General features: G+C 38.9%; 1 protein-coding gene across 2 annotated transcripts in view; it reads left to right on the plus strand.

Moving 5' to 3' along the window:
* PDS5B (PDS5 cohesin associated factor B) overlaps positions 1-17,003 on the plus strand; it is a 78,059-nt gene that overhangs the window by 39,807 nt on the left and 21,249 nt on the right. For both annotated transcript variants that reach the window (XM_054398899.1, XM_054398965.1), the window contains exons 18-23: positions 1,085-1,245; positions 1,860-1,983; positions 2,771-2,929; positions 3,745-3,813; positions 8,493-8,629; positions 14,760-14,883. In XM_054398899.1, coding sequence (XP_054254874.1) covers positions 1,085-1,245; positions 1,860-1,983; positions 2,771-2,929; positions 3,745-3,813; positions 8,493-8,629; positions 14,760-14,883 — 774 coding nt within the window. The remainder of the gene's footprint in view (positions 1-1,084; positions 1,246-1,859; positions 1,984-2,770; positions 2,930-3,744; positions 3,814-8,492; positions 8,630-14,759; positions 14,884-17,003) is intronic.

Genomic DNA, 17,003 nt, shown 5'->3' on the forward strand with positions numbered 1-17,003 from the left:
CTGAGAGCATGTGACTCTTTAGTCAGATGTACGTATTTCGATAAAGATCAAAAAGCCAGTAGCAGAAAAAGGAAATGGAGCAAGAATGAATCATGTCTTGAAGGACTATAAATTTGAAAGAAGTCTCCAGGTCAGTACTTATTCATATGAACTGGCAATGCACATTTAAGGAAGGAGAGTGGGAGAGTATGACTGCTCCGAAGAAAGCAGTCTGCACATCATGAGAAGAATCAAAAAACTACAAGTGTCAAGAGTCCAGAAAAGGGAATGCCATAAAATGTAGTGGGGAGGAAGGTAATGGTGAAAACAGAAATCTGTGTATGGATTTTGAGGATTGTTTCTTTGCCATGGGTCAAGTATTAGCCAAGAGGCTAGTAATCAATAGCCATTTAAAAATGGAGAGAAAGCAAACTTTCAGGAAGGATTAAATGAGGATTTTTTTTTTAAGCTTTTTTGTTTTGACATGGGACAACTGTCATGCTTGAAAGCAGAGTCCAAGATCTAAAGGATAGATACAGTATCTAGTAAGGTGCTTTGGAAAGGGACTAGAGACCATATTGGTGGGTTTGTCTGTACTTTTAATTTAGACATAGGAATTTTAGAGCACAATCAGTTGTTCCACTTGGAAAACAAGCCTGAAGTTGGGGAGCGTGCAAGCTGCATGCCTCTTAGAGGAACGACGTTACGAGATGGGCTTCAGAAGCCCATGTTGTATTGCAGTAGCTGAAGTAGGTTCGGTTGGTCCAGAAATTCTCTGAAATGTGAGTGTTGCTTCCTCAGCATAAGTTGTGTTTCTCTAACAATTGCTTCTGCTGTAATCCAGTACTTGTTCATGTAGATGTAGCCACTGAGAAGTATGTAGTCACACTAACAGGAGAAGAAATTGGGACTGGAGAAATAAGTTAAAGCTGATGAGATCACATATAGACAGAGAAGTTTAGATGAAAAGAGAAATGTGGATCATGTAACAAAACAGAATATTACAGATACTCCAGTATGGCAGTGGAAAATGATTCTTGATGGAATATTCTATATAAATGGATATTTAAAAAATACTAACCTGGCTTTCATCTTACTTTGGCAGGTACTTTCATTTACACACCCTATCTCATTTCATTCAGCTGAAACTTTTGAATCTCTCCTGGCTTGCTTGAAAATGGATGATGAAAAAGTGGCAGAAGCTGCATTACAGATTTTCAAAAATACAGGAAGCAAAATTGAGGAAGACTTTCCTCATATAAGATCGTAAGTTGTATGCCTTATTCTGAGTAGTGTATTTTACTATATGGGATTTTGGAAGTTCTTGTTCTTCTTTTCACGTGCTGTAGCATTATTCTGCATTCTTTAGGAATAAAGTATTATTTCAGGTAAAATAAGATTTTAAACTACTTTAAAAATTAAGTGCTTTTTTGAAGAATAAAGTGAAATGAATATCTTCAAAGTAATGACAGCTGATATGTTATTGATACTATTGTATTTTTTATCTTTGCCCTTCAGAATGGCTGTCTTTTTTAATTAAAATGTGTGGAAATGTGAAAACACTCTTTGGAATTTAATGGGGATATGTAGGCAAGAATACTTCCAAAAGAGCATTTAGTAAGTTATGCAGACACAATGTTTGGTTTACCAAGTGATATTTTATCAACAAAAACTGGGGGCATTTTACTTGCAGGCCATATAAATAAATAATCCCTTTTCAATTTCTTTGAAGAAATTACCAAAACTGGGACAATTAGCACTTTTGCAGATGTGTTGTGTTCTACGTATATCTGTACTTTTTTGCTAGTTTGATATTTTGGAACATTTTCAATTTTGTGAAAAATTACTTAGCTTTTTTTTGTTTTGTTCTATTTTTTCAGTGCTTTGCTTCCAGTGTTGCATCATAAAGCTAAAAAGGGACCACCTCGTCAAGCCAAGTATGCTATTCACTGCATCCATGCAATATTTTCCAGCAAAGAAACCCAGTTTGCGCAGATATTTGAGGTAAAATGAAAATATTTGAGATAATTTTTATTAATCTTATGATTTGCATGTCAACTAAGGGACGTAAAGAAAATTTATATGGCAAATTGTATCACATACAGAAAAGGTCTTTCTCTCTTTTATTATTTGTTTCTCCCCCCTCCCTTTCAGTTTCTTACACAGTTTGGCCTTAAAAATGGTAATGGAGGATGTTTTTGTAACCCATGATATGCAGTGTTTAGGGTTGTGTATTTTAACAGACAATAGATTAAAACAAAGCATTGAACTGTCTGCTAGAACCATGAACTACTTACAGAAAGAGGAATCTTACAGAATTCCTCACCTCTGTTGGGGCTGACCCAAAGCATTTACACGCTTACGGCAGTCATGGAAAACTGAATTATGGTAGATGCTATTTAAATGTATTTTATAGTTATAACTGCAAATACACCTTTTAATTTGTGCCCATCATCCTTTCATTGTGAGGGCTGAATCATAGTCCATTACTGAAATTTGCCATATTGAGATGTGGTATGCCCACGTCTTCTTGGTCCTGCTAGAGCTGCCACTTTTTGAACTGCCTAGATGTGATAAACATTTTGTCTGTCCTCTTTATTTCTCATTTGATTTGTAGGAGACTTGCAGGGTTGGTGAACATCCCTTTGAAACTAAGTAGTTAATAGCTCTTTTAAAATTGTATTTCTGAAATAGAAATAGACTTGGATGACTTAGCACAAAACTCTTACGCCCTTGCCTTCAGTAGGACAGATTAGAACACTAACATCTGAATTTGTTGCCTTCATTCTAGCCACTGCATAAAAGCCTGGATCCAAGCAATTTTGAGCATCTTATTACGCCGTTGGTTACTATTGGCCATATAGCCATGCTAGCACCTGATCAGTTTGCTGCCCCTTTGAAATCTTTGGTTGCCACTTTTATTGTTAAAGATTTGCTAATGAACGATAGGGTAAGTATTTTTAAAACCTCGTTTTAAAGCTTTGCTTCTCATATAATATGGTGCTCAGCAAATACCGGTGGAAATTTTTGATTTCTGGGTTCTACTTTTTGTATACGTCTGTCTTTCCATTTCCACACGTGCTGTTTGACTCCGTCGAAAACCCACAGGACAGGAAGGGAGGTAGTACTAATTTGGTAGCCTTTACAAAAGTGACAAGCATTTAATCGCTCATGGCTTGCCTTCTGTTAAAAATTGGAAAATTGCTATTAACTTGACTTAGTCTCTTGTCTTGAGCAGAAAAGTTGTGGTTTTTTAGTAAATAGGAAGCATTTGAAACAACACTGTTTAAATGAAGACTGTTTTAATTTTTCCTACACTTCTATATTAATAGTAATAAAAAAAAAAAAAACAAACCAAAACAAACAAACAAAACCCAACCAAAAAAAAACACCAAACCTCAAAAAAAACCTTTGACATTGTCAGCCATTGTTTAGGGAGAGGTTTACTGTCTAAAACTGTGCGTTTTAAGTTCCAAACTACTGAATACAGAAACTAAAATTATGTCAAAGTCAGTGGCTGCCACACACTAAAACAATAGTTTTCAGGTGACAGCAACAAAAGACCTTTTACTACTGTTAAATTTGCTGATACTTGAGTAGTGAGGTAAGAACAGTTATCTTGCTTCCGTAATCATCACTTGTATGAAATACTGAAGGTGCACAGTGAGTGCTGTTGCGTCATTTTCAGAAGCAAACAGTGAAGAGGTTACAGCAGGTTTCACTGGAAGCGGTAACAGTATTGTAACAATGTAACGTTTGGTTTAGCTTCCAGGAAAGAAGACAACAAAACTTTGGGTCCCAGATGAAGAAGTGTCTCCTGAAACTCTTGTTAAAGTAAGTAGCACTTAATACTTTTCCTATGATTGTGTGTATAATACATAATGAAGTTAATTAAATATCTGGAGTCTTTAAAGTTGTCAACTACTTTCCTCAACTTCCTTGTCATCTAAAACTGAAAGAGAAGTAATAAGTTTTAAGTTGAGGATCCTATCAGGGTAAATTTTTCTGGATTGCTAATAGAGAAGAATTTGCTCTTGGAAACTCCCAATTTTTTTTGCACAGTTCATCAGATTTTTATTACGGATTTTTTTGGGCTTAGCTTTGGTGTGCAACACCTTCGTATTTCAGATATTGTCATAGTTAAACTATTTTTTTCGCTTCCATTTAACATAGAACTTAAAGACCATAAAGACTTCAAAGTCTTCCTTTTTTCTTTTGAACTTTTAGGATATTCCAGAAACTTCCAATGCTGTTTTGGAATAAACAAAAAGTGGGTTTGGGATTTGTCAGTTTCCTCAAATGAATTCCTTTTCACAGAATCATGGAATTGTCAGGGTTGGAAGGGAACTCAAGGATCATCTAGTTCCAACCCCCTGCCATGGGCAGGGACACTTTCCACTAGATCGGGTTGTCCAGAGCCACATCCAGCCTGGCCTTTAAAAACCTCCAGGGATGGGGCTTCCACCACCTCCCTGGGCAACCTGTTTCAGTGTTTCACCACCCTTATAGTGAAGAATTTCCTCCTAGCATCTAATCTAAATGTACTCTCTTCTAGCCTGCATCTATTCCCCCTAGTCCTATCACTACCCAACATCCTAAAAAGTCCCTCACCAGCTTTCTTGTAGGCCCTCCTCAGATATTGGAAGGCCACAATCAATAAGGTCTCCTCAGATTCTTTGCTTCTCCAAACTGAACAACCCTGACTCTCTCGGTCTGCCCTCTGCTTCTAATGTATGTTAGAGAAAAACAAGATGTTCAGATTGCATGTAAGGAAAAACCTGAGAACAGTAAGGCAGTGGAGCAGGTTGCAAGAGGCTGCAGGTTGCCAAGACAGCCTGTGCAATCCCTGTTCTTGGAGGCTTTCAGTACCACAGTGGATAAAACTGAGACCAATGTGGTCTGAATTCATAGCTGAGCAGGAGACTGGACAGGAGATTTTACTGGAAACCTCTAGACACTCCATCTAACTGGAATTATCCTTTGCTGGTTATCCTATTTAGATGCAAAGAAAAAAATTAATGGTCGTGCAAACACCTGTCATATATTTCTGCCTCATGTCCAGTCTGAATCTCCCCACTTCCAGCTTTGTTCCATTCCCCCTAGTCCTATCACTACCTGATAGCTTAAAAAGTCTCTCCCCAGCTTTCTTGGAGGCCCCCTGCAGATACTGGAAGGCCACAAGAAGGTCACCTGGGAGCCTTCTCTTCTCCAGACTGAACAGCCCCAACTCTTTCAGTCTGTCCTCATAGGAGAGGTGCTCCAGCCATCTGATCATCCTGGTGGCCCTTCTCTGGACACCTTCCAGCATGTCCATATCCCTCTTGTAATAGGGGCACCAGAACTGGATGCAGTACTCCAGGTGGAGTCTCACCAGAGCAGAGTAGAGGGGGAGAATCACCTCCCTTGTCCTGCTGGCCACACTTCTCTTGATGCAGCCCAGGATCTGATTGGCTTTCTGGGCTGCAAGTGCACACTGACAGCTCATGTTGAGCTTCTCGTCCACCAGCACCCCCAAGTCCCTCTCCTCAAGGCTGCTTTCCAGCCAGTCACTGCCCAGCCTGTATTTGTGCTTGGGATTGCCTCGACCCAGATGCAGGACCCTGCACTTGGTCTTGTTGAACCTCATGAGGTTGGCTTGTGCCCACCTCTCCAGCCTGTCAAGGTCCCTCTGGATGCCATCCCTTCCCTCCAGTGTCTCTGCTGCACCACACAGCTTGGTGTCATCAGCAAACTTGCTGAGGGTGCACTCAATGCCACTGTCCATGTCACCAACAAAGATGTTGAACAAGACTGGTCCCAGGACTGAGCCCTGAGGGACTCTGCTTGTCACTGGTCTCCACTGGGACATGGAGCCATTGACAGCCACTCTTTGGGTGTGGCCACCAAGCCAGTTCTTTATCCATCTCGTGGTCCACCCATCAAACCCATGTGTCACCAGTTTGGAGACCAGGATGTGGTGTGGGACAGTGTCAAAGGCTTTGCTCAGATCCAGGTCAATGACATCAGTTGCTCTCCCCTCATCTATTAATGTTGTGACCTTGTCATAGAAGGCCACCAGGTTTGTCAGGCAGGATTTGCCCTTGGTGAAGTCATGCTGACTGCACCCAATCACCTCTTCACTATTCTTCTGTCTCAGTAGTGCCTCCAGGAGGATCTGCTCCATGATCTTACCAGGCACAGAGGTGAGACTGACTGGCCTGTAGTTCCCTGGTTCTTCTTTCTTCCCCTTTTTGAAAATGGGAGTAATGTTTCCCCTTTTCCAGCCCGTGGGGACTTCCCCAGACTGCCAGGACTTTTGGAATATAATAGAGAGGGGTTTAGCAACCTCATCTGTCAGTTCTCTTAGTACCCGTGGGTGTATCCCGTCAGGTCCCATGGACTTGAACACTTTCAGGTTCTTCAGGTGATCACAAACCTGATCTTCACTTATGATGGGCAGCTCTTCCTCCCGGTCCCTGCCGTTATCTTCCATGACTCCAGGGAGTGTGGCTGGAGGCCCTTGCAGTGAAGACTGAGTTAAAGAAGTCATTGAAAACCTCAGCCTTTTCCAGGTCTCTTGTGACCATTTCTCCTGTTTCCTTTCTGAGGGGGCCCACGCCTTCCCTAGTCTTCTTTTGACCATTAATATACCTGTAGAAATTCTTAGTGTTCCCTTTAACCTCCCTGGCTAGATTCAATTCAAACTGTGCTTTGGCTTTCCTAACCAGGTCTCTTGCTGCTCGGGCAGCTTCCTTATATAGCCCCATTCTAGCTGTCCTTTCCTCCACTCCTTGTAGAGTTTCGTTTTAAGTGATAGAATTTTTATTATATTTTAATTTCTATTAAAAGCTTCTGGTGGATTCTTCTAGCTATTTCAGTGGAAGACGCTTTAAAAGATAAATTAAGAATTTAGTTTTTGTTCCACAAGCTCCGTTTGCGTGTTGAGTTCTTGAGTGACTGATATCCTACATCTTGCTGGTGTACCAAGTAGAATTAGAATTCTGTAAGTGGAGTAAATGGGTTACAGTGCTAAAAAGTCAACTCATGTATAGATGACAGTGCCAGAACTTATATCTGAAGGGAGCATTGTGATCACTCTGTTGCATGGAATAGATCAGCTGTACAGTGAATTTCATTTGGTGATAGTGGTGTGAATGTATATATAAAAGTTATTAAAACTTCTTATCCCTTTACAGAGAAGATTTTGAAGTTACTGTTTGTAAAAAGTAGTTCAATTCTTCTGCAGTCTTTGGGGTTTGTTTTGGATTTCATGGTTTGGTGTTTTGATTTGTTTGGTTTTGGTTGTTTTTCCCCAGGGATGTCTGCATGAGTCATGAGCATTTTCATTGCAGTAAGAGGATACTCCTGTTTCTGTTGTATTTATTGTTTCTGCTCTTACATATATGGAAAATGGAAGGACAAAGGGATTCAAATACTAAAACAATCTCCAAATTCATGCTTTATTTTCACTAAAGAAATGTGAAATTATTCAGCATTTCATGATAGGTGCAGGAATCTGCATACTATTAGAAGCTTGTCTCAAAACACTATTTCTATTAGCAAAAGACAAGTAATCCTAAGTAAAAGGCTTTGAGGCTTTTCTTTAAATAGCAATGAATGAAATATTCTGTTCTAGTTATCTTATTACATGTTGATACTCTGAAGAGTCAGAACGTATAATGTGTGTGCCTGTAATGTGTTGTTTAAATTTATGTATCTTAATCAAATATTTCATATTTGATTTTTTTAAGCACAGAAACTGTAGGAATATAGGAAGATGCAGCTTTTCGATTCAGTAACATTTTCTTAAGTAGAAATTCCTTTGCCTGTTCCACAGTGTTTAATGGATGTAAGCTCAGTTAACGTGATGTTTTTTACAGGACAAAATACGTGATTGCTTACTAGAAGAAACATTTCACGCTATAAATACTGTATGTTTTTTATTTGCTGTAAAAATGCATCAGAGTTTGTTTCAGTGAGAATGAGTCTAGTTATCTTTCAGTATTGAAATGGTGGTTTGGAGCTTTGACAGGTTACTGTTCATAGCAGCAAAACACACTAGGGAGCATACTGTGTAATTAAGATAAAGGTTGTTTCAAAAAAGAGACACCAGTCTCATTTTAGTCTTGAGAAGACTCAGAGAGGATCTCATCAATGTCCATAGATATCTGGGAGGTGGGTATCCAGTGGAGGGGGGCCAAGCTCTTTTTGGTAGTGCAGAGTAATAGGACAAGAAACAATGAGTTTGAACTTGAACTTAGAAGATTTCACCCCAACAGGAGGAGAAGCTTCTTTACAGTGAGGGTGATGGAGCACTGGAACAGGCTGCCCAGGGAGGTTGTGGAGTCTCCTCTGGAGGCTTTCAAAACCCACCTGGATGCGTTCCTGTGTGGACTATCCTAAGTGATCCTGCTCTGATAGGGGTTTGGACCCAATGATCTCTTGAATTCCCTTCCAACCTCTAATGTACTGTGATACTGTGTGATTCCAGGTGTGACTGGACTTTGTATATCATTTTTTTTTTTTTTTGTCAGATTCAGGCCATCAAGATGATGGTTCGATGGTTGCTAGGAATGAAGAACAACCACAGCAAGTCAGGAACTTCCACTCTGAGGTTGTTAACAACAATATTACATAGTGATGGAGATTTAACAGAGCAGGGAAAAATTAGGTATGTAACAGATGGTAATGTTTTGATGTTTGTGATACTGTAGTGGGGGGAGGTTTGGTCAAAATAGTACTTGATCTATTCCATTAGACTGCTTAACAAATTATACATCTTATTTTATAAGAACTAATGGTAAGCTTGGTTTGATTCCTTTGTACATTTGCTGAGTCTCGGGTGTTTTAACACTGTAGATATAGCTGTATTTTAATGGCTTTATCTTCTTGTTTTATCTTTCTTCAAAGAGCCATTACACATAAGAAAAAACGGTAACTTCTACTTCCTCATTGAAAATTGGTTTTACTTTTTTATGCAACCTGCTCTTCCTGTATCAGTTGTTGTGTATGTCAAAGGGCAATAGGCAGACATTCTAATAAAAAATAATAGCATGTTGCAGTAAACCAGGTGGGAATAGGTAGTACATAAGGCACTTCTGCTTGAGGGCAGACTTTAACCCCTTGAAGCCTATAAAAGTGAAAGGAAAAGGGAAATGTGTAGAAAAGATTTAGTCTCAGTAAATAATTCACCTTTTATATGATTCTTAGACAACTTACTTGTTTTTCTGGATATCTTCTTAATCCTCTGCAGTGGAGGGTAAGAAGCTGTCAGCTGCTACTGCTTGTCAAACATTGAAAATTTATGTTTACAAAAGCTATTAAGGGCATGAGTGGATTGTGCCAGTAGAAGTAAAAATATTTTAACTTCAGGGATGAATTTAATATTATACAGTGATTATGTGGATAGAACCTGTTTTGTGTGTGCAAAATTGCAAACTGAGAATTGTCTAGTATGTTATTTTTGTAGCAGCTGTGTAGTCTGTCTTCGGTTTCCTTGTAAACAATTGTTTATTACCTTAAAATTTTCTAATACAACCATTCATGGCATTTACTAGGGAGTTAAGTGGCAGTATTTTGGCTTTTCGGCATAACTGCTCATTGTCATATCCAGTAGTTAGAACAGACTAGTTCTGTAGGTCCTGTGTGTTTTCATGCTTGAAGTGATGATTCCTTACTGCTTGTGTTACAGAAATTTAATTTTCCCACTCTTCATGCTCAAAACTAAAAATTATAAAAGAAACTGCATGTAATGATGTGGTTGGTTCTCCATTATTAAAGTTAATGGAGGGCTGGGAGAACTTTTAAGGGAGTGAGAAAGCTGCAGTGACATGAGGTTGCTCTGTGTTAAATGCAACCCTTCAATACCAGAGTCTGGAGCTCAGCCTGGGGATGAATGATGAGCCAACTGAGAGCTAATTAAAAAGCAGACTGGTATGGGTGACATTGTAGTGCATGCCTGATGACCAGAAAGAGGAAATGGATGAAGCCGCCTATAAATAGCTAGCAACAACTTGTTTGCAGAGCTTGGCTCTCATGGGAGACTTCAACCACTCTTGTGCTAGAAGAGCAACACAGCAGTGCCTAAACAATCCAAGTGCTTCCTGGATGGCATCAGTGCCAACTTCCTGACAGAAGTGATAGAGAAACCAATGAGGAGAGGTGCTGTGTTGGGATTCATACTTACCAGCAAGGGAAGGGACTTGTTGGGTGTGTGGAGGTTGAAGGCAGGCTTGACTGTAATGGCTATAAGACAACAGAGTTCAGAATCCTGAGAGCAGCAAGGAGGGCACAAAACAAAATCACAGAGAAATTCAGAGCAGCCTTGCAGAAAAGGACTTGGGGGTATTTTTGTCTGAACTATTCAGATACTTAAGTACCTGTAGTGAGAACAGCCAGAACATCCTTAGTCATGCACCTGGATGAGGGCAGTCTCTGGTATTAATACAGGCTGGGAGATGAAGGGTTTGAGAGCAGTCCTGCTGAGAAGGACTTGAGGGTACTGGTGGATGAAGAGCTGGACATGAGCCAACAATGTGCATTTGCAGCCCAGAAGGCCAGTTTGTTTCTTGGGCTGCATCAAAACACCGGGACAGATTTCCCAGGGAGGTGGTAGAATCCCCATCTCTGGAAGCATTCAAAGTCAGGTTGGACAGGTGTTAGGAATTAATGAAAATTAATACGGCAAATATGGATATTAATAAAAACATTAATAACTTTTTGATAATATGAAAAACTGACCAAAACTTATCAAATATGTTTGATGTATGCCTGGAATATATACTTACAGTGGGGATGTATAATATTTAGGCAAATATAACAATTATAACAATTTTAAGCAAACTGCAGGGGATAACAGGGAAAGAGAGAATTCTCCAGCGCAAAATGGTGCTCGACCACGGGGTGTGGGAGACTCAACAAGACCCCTAAATACAGGAGGCAAGTGAATTAATTACTCACAAAAGGTTCTACCCCAAATAGGGAGGTGCTGCTGCTGTATTAGCCGTTGCGGCTTTTTGGGGCACTCTGGTGTGCCCATCATGGCTGGTTGCTGGCAGGACTGCCATGTGGTTTCTCGATGGCTGGTCAGGCTCCAGCAGGACAGCAGGCGATACGACATGTTTTCCATGAAGGGCTCTTGGCTTCCCTGGGTAAACTGAGGCACAGCAAAATTCTATTGCAAGGGGAAGCGAGGCTTGGATCCTAAAGCTCGTGGCTTCCCTAGCTTGCAGTGCATAGGGCTCGTGGCTTCTATCCCAGGTTTTGGACCAGGCAACTCCAGGCAAGGCAAATTAAAGCAAGGCAGGTCCAAGCAGGCAAGACAAAATGACTACAACTCAGCCTATGCATATATCTTGCCCAAGATTCAGTTGGGCCAATAGGGCAACTGAAGCCAGCAAATAGTTACCCAATGGAAAGGGACTCTGCCAGGCTGTGGCCATAAAAGGCAGAAACATAGTCCTGGTCTGGGAGAAGCAGTGGCCAGTACAGGTGCTCTTACCCCAGAAGGAGACTTGTTTACCAGACATGTTAGGTCCTGTCCCTTTGTCCCTTTTCCCATGTTACCCTGACTCCTGCAGGAGGGAGGGGAGAGAGAGAGACCATGTCTAGACACATCAGGGCCTGTTTGAGTTTGTGCTGGGCACATTTGGCCCTATCATGATAACAGGGCTCTGAGCAAACTGATCCTAGTTAAAATTGTCCCTGCTCACTGCAGGGGAGGGTTGGACTGGATGACTTTTCAGGGTCCCTTTCAACCCAAACTATTCTGTGTACAGAAAGTGGAAGTAGGGATGAGTAACCTGGTTGCAGAGAACACTGTCTGAGAGAGACATATTTAGGAAAGCCCAACTGGTATTGAATCTAGTGAGGAATTGCAAAGGTATCCAGAAGAACTTCTTTTAAGTAAATAGCTGACAAAAGGAAAATTATGGAACATGATGAATGAGATAGGAGTCCTCCTGACAGAGGACATGGACAAGGGTGACATGCTGAATACCTCCTTCACTTCAGTCTTCACTAGTGAAAAGGCCACGTTGGATAGAGACTCGAGCAATCTGGTGTGGTGGGAGGTGTCCCTACCTGTGGCATGAAGGTTGAGACTGGATGATCTTTAAGACCCTTTCCAACCCAAACCATTCTACAGTTACACTGATTTTCTGTTTGTAATTAGGTTAAACAGAAAAGTTCACCCTTGCATGCTTTCATAGTAGGATTTGAATTTTAATCTATACTAAGCATAAAATGAGTATTTCAGTATCAGAGACAAGTAAGTGTTGCTAGAAGTATTGATACTGGATATGAACCTGAACTGAGATTTCTCTGAAATATTGTCTGTGTTTTCCTCAACTGTAGGTTACCAAGTGAAAATTTACTTTAAAACTTTGACGTTTAGAACTTCATAGCTTGTCCAACAGGTGGTCTGGTGTGCCATGCGATACGCAGCATTTTCAGAGGCTGTATTCGAAAGACACTTTTTATTCCATGGAACATGGCAAACACTTAGAAAATTGGACATTGGCATTTATCCTCTGGAGCAGAATTCAAAATGTTAATTGCTAGTGTGTAAGGTGAGAGGAGGTGATGTGTCAGTGTGAGCTGGAATTCCCCCCACACCGACAATAACAAGGCTAGCTCAGTCTGGAAAGCAAATGAGAGCTATATTTACAAGCAGACCTACAATCTATGATGAAATGCAATGAATATGTACAAATATACAAAATGCGCCATGTATGTTTCCAAGATGCATTTATTTGGGTTATCTTTTGCAACCCATCACCTTAATGAAGATTGTGTTTCGATCTTTCCATGTGGTTGCACTTTTGTTCTCATTTCAAATATTTGATTTTCATCAATAGTAACAGCACTCTAGAAAACAAATGTTCAGGTTGCTCTTGTGTCTCTCAGAGAGCTTCTAATATTACCAAGGATGTCCTTGTCCTAATTACTTCTAATAGTTTTGAAAATCAAAAATTGCAATTATATCATACAGAAGCTTTTATTTCAGCCCTAATAAATGTATATTTGGGGATAATGCAGGTTAGAAAGCTCTTGACTGTAGCAATTTGATCAAAAACAAATTCTCAAGAGTTTTTTCTAAGATAATGGGGAATAAGACAGATCTGATGATCATCTTTAAGAATATTTACTATTCACTGCCCTTCCTTTCCACAGCATGCACATATGCTTGTGAGTATTTTAGTGATGCATATACTCTGTAAAGATTTGGCCAACTTTTATGTGCAATATCTTTGATTCAGTTTTCAGAATTAAATGTTACCACTACCAAAGCCGAGGAAGATTGAAAGTTCTTGATTTTATCCTTTCCTTTGGCTCAATCACTCTGTACTTGTAAGACATTTGTATTTTAGTGACAATTGAGCAATAATAAAAATTAATCTTTATTGGGTTCACTTGTTGCAGCAGAAGCAATTTCAAGTGAAATTTAGCATTTAAGAGGTAGACATTGCCATGTTAATCTGCTTGCCTTGTTTTAAAGTTAGTGCAGCTTTTGTCCTCTCACTTGGTTGCTTGTGATCTCTTTGTGGTTTGTCTGGTTGGTTTCTTGGCTTTTTGTCTTTTTTTTAAATACCATGGTTATCATAAAATAATGAGATGTGTATGAAGCCTGATTAGGTAAATCTTAAAGTTTAAGCTCTTCACATATTTTTATCGTGCATTCTCTTTTTAACAATAGTTTTTTATGTATTTTTTAAATGCTTTATACAGTTTTCATTATAATGGATTTAAGATGATGGTGTTTGCCCTCTTTAAGGATAAAGGGCAGATGATTAAAAGTTAAACAGTATTTGTCATGCTTATAATAATTGTTTTAAATAAGACTATGACTTGATTCCTTCTCAGAATTATCAAGGAGAAAGCTGTACTTATTACTTGTGTATAGAATTGATTAGTGTTTTGTGTGAAAGTTGCATAAAGTTTCTTAATTCTTTTGTGTTTGATATAAAGTCAGAAATTGTACTTTACTGAAATTTTATAAGTAGAACAGTGAAAGCTTAACTAAGTTTATCCATGCACACAGGTGAGAAGCAGTTTGCAAAGCTCATGTGAAGGTGCTTTTAATATTGTTAACCTTTGTATGTACAGATGTAGCTTAGAGACAAACCTGTTCATGATCTTTTGATATGAAAATTAGCAAGTGGTTGGAATATTTTGCTAATTGGGAGTGCAAGGTTGGTGTGTAAGTAAAGTAACAATACTTTCAGCATAATGCAAATTCTTTCACTTGCTAAGTCCTTTTTGCTATTGTCTTAAAAATACAAATCTCTTAGTGACCTAGTATCATAACATCTAGTTAATCTTAGTTTATGTTGACTTGCAGCATGGAGTTTGAGCTGTCATTGCTGGAAAAAGTTTGGGAACTTTGAGAACTAGAAATGGGCTGCTTTGGCAGGAGTCCTTTGCCGAAGGAAAACCAACATGCTGAACAAAAGTGTCTTACAGTTTAAATGACGAGTATGAGGGGAAATTTGGACTGTACTGGCCCAGTACACAGCTAAAACTCTCACATCCACATGGAACTTAGGAAGTTCCAAGAAATATTTTCATTGCTAAATTGGGGCAAGGTAATAGGTATGTGGTAATAGGCTGTAAAATGTGACATGGAAGCTACTGGTTTGAAATTACTTTTGGTGTTGATTTAGGAGGGTGGGGGCAGCAAAATCTTTACTTTCTTACAGTACCTATTTTTCAGCAATGCAAAATTATTGGGATTTAATAAAGTCAAGTATGTAATTTTTTTAAACTAATTAACCTTCATATTCCATGTGCTTGTTTTTCAGTAAACCTGATATGTCACGGCTGAGGCTGGCTGCAGGGAATGCTATTGTGAAATTGGCACAAGAACCTTGTTACCATGAAATAATCACCTTAGAACAGTACCAGCTATGTGCACTAGCCATAAATGTAAGGAAATTAGGTGGGCTGGTGGGTCATTGGCAAATCTATGAGTGTATTTGTTGTTTGTTCTGTATGTTGCGTATACCTCTGCTAATCTATTTTATGCAAAATGAGCAGCCTTGACATGAATTTTTCCACAACATACTCCTGAAAACTGAACTTGGGTGAGAGTTAGATCTACAGTACTAGGCTGCCAGGTAGAGGAATGCTAACTTAAAATAACGACATGTTAGAATATTGGTAAACTAATGAATTCAGTATTGACTTAAAGTAATATACCTGCTGTGTTATGACATTATTAGAAGTTCAAATGAGATGATATTAAGTGTATTGAATTGTGATGACAGCGTTGACCTTGATTTACCTCGATACCACTCCTTGGGTAGAATATATCTGGAATGCAGAGGTCTGCAAAGATAATTGACATCCTTTAAATACTAGAAGAGAAAGGGAGAATTTTTCAATGTGTGTTGGAATTTTCATCCTTAATTTCTGCCTATGTACCCAAAGTAGCAGAAAAGAAATAACTTTCAAATTCTAAGTAGAGAGCCTTTGTATTCCCATCTTGTAGTAAATTCTGCATACATTGATTCACACCCCAAGAGTGATCATGGAGGGTCTCATGTTGGTGTTGCTTGTGTAACTGCTGGTGTTCTCCCAACTTCACAAAAGTCAAGAAATCCTCTGGAAGGAATTTTTTCCAGGGAATACCTTCAGTAGTAATGGTATTCCTGTGACTGGCTAATAATCAGTGGTAATAATTGAAAGTCTTTGCACCCAAAGCAAGGGCTGGTAGTTTTCACTTTTTTGATTCTATAACCTAATAGGAATGTTAGTCTCATACTAAACTGACATTCAACCTTTTTTTTACAATTTGGAGCTTCAATGACAGTTAAGGTTTGTTCCTGAAAGGATACTCTAGCTGGATAATGTCATGCTGGATTAGCCTTGCCAATATAGTATTTGCATGTTCTGTTTTCTTCTGATCCCAGTGATAAAAATCTGTTTATTTTTTCAGTTATTTTCTTCTTTTGGTAAATGTTTTTTAATTGTAAATGTTAACATCAAAGTTACTCTGTATCAGAATCTGCCTTCGTTGTTTGACTCTTTTTTTCAGTATGTTAGGTGCAAGCTTCTTACATTCCATTTCATCACCATCTCTCTCTATCTTTCATATGTCCTATCTGTATCAGTCTTAACTGTTTGTGAGTACTGATAATAGATGTCGTATCTTTTTTCCTACATTTGGGTGTAGTGCTTACCTCTCAATTTTTAAAAGGAAATTTTGAGAGATGAAATTTAAAGAACATGCTAGTCATCAACATTTATAAACAACTTAGAGTCACATATTACCGTAGAATCGTACAATAGTTCAGGTTGGAAGAGGCTTTTAAAGATCATCTAAATCCGAAAACCCTGCTGTGGGCCAGGACTTCTTCCACTAGATCAGATTGCTCAAAGCCGCATCCAGCCTGACCTCAAACACTTCTAACAAATTCTCTGGGCAACCCATTCCTGTATTGTACACTCTCATTGTAAAAGATTTCTTAGATTCAGTCTAAACCTACCCTGTTTCAGAAAATTTAAAACCATTGCCCCTTGTGCCGTTACTGCAGATAGGTCCTGGTAAAAAGGCTTTCTCTATCTTTCTTGTAAGTCGCCTTTCATATATTGAAAGGCTGCAATAAAGTCTCTCAGAGTAGAAAATAATTCATCATAGTGTTAAGTAGTTCAGTAGTGTTTAATTGATCATAGTAGTTAAGTACTATTTAACAGGCTTTAAGGCAAGATTTAAGATCTAATAAGCTTTGCTGTTGAGAATGCAACTTGTTTAGACTACATCTTTTAGATTGCGTAAGTTTCATTTTTTAAATAAAATTCTCAAAGATTTTTCAGTGTCCTTTATCAGCTGAGAGTGTTTTAATTATTTAAGCAAGTCTTTGTCCACTTTCAAGAATCACAGTTGTGTCATAGAGGTACATGCTGCTTTGCATGTTTTGCAGTTTTATTTTAATAATTCTGAATGTTGAACTTCTGTTGAATTGGCGTTAAATTCAGTGGATACGGAAAATTTGGGCTTTATTTGTATGCAATAAAAAATGTTGAGCTTGGTTGAGTTTGATTCA

The sequence above is a fragment of the Indicator indicator genome, chromosome 1 (genome assembly GCF_027791375.1).
Source record: "Indicator indicator isolate 239-I01 chromosome 1, UM_Iind_1.1, whole genome shotgun sequence".
Lineage (NCBI taxonomy): Eukaryota > Metazoa > Chordata > Aves > Piciformes > Indicatoridae > Indicator > Indicator indicator.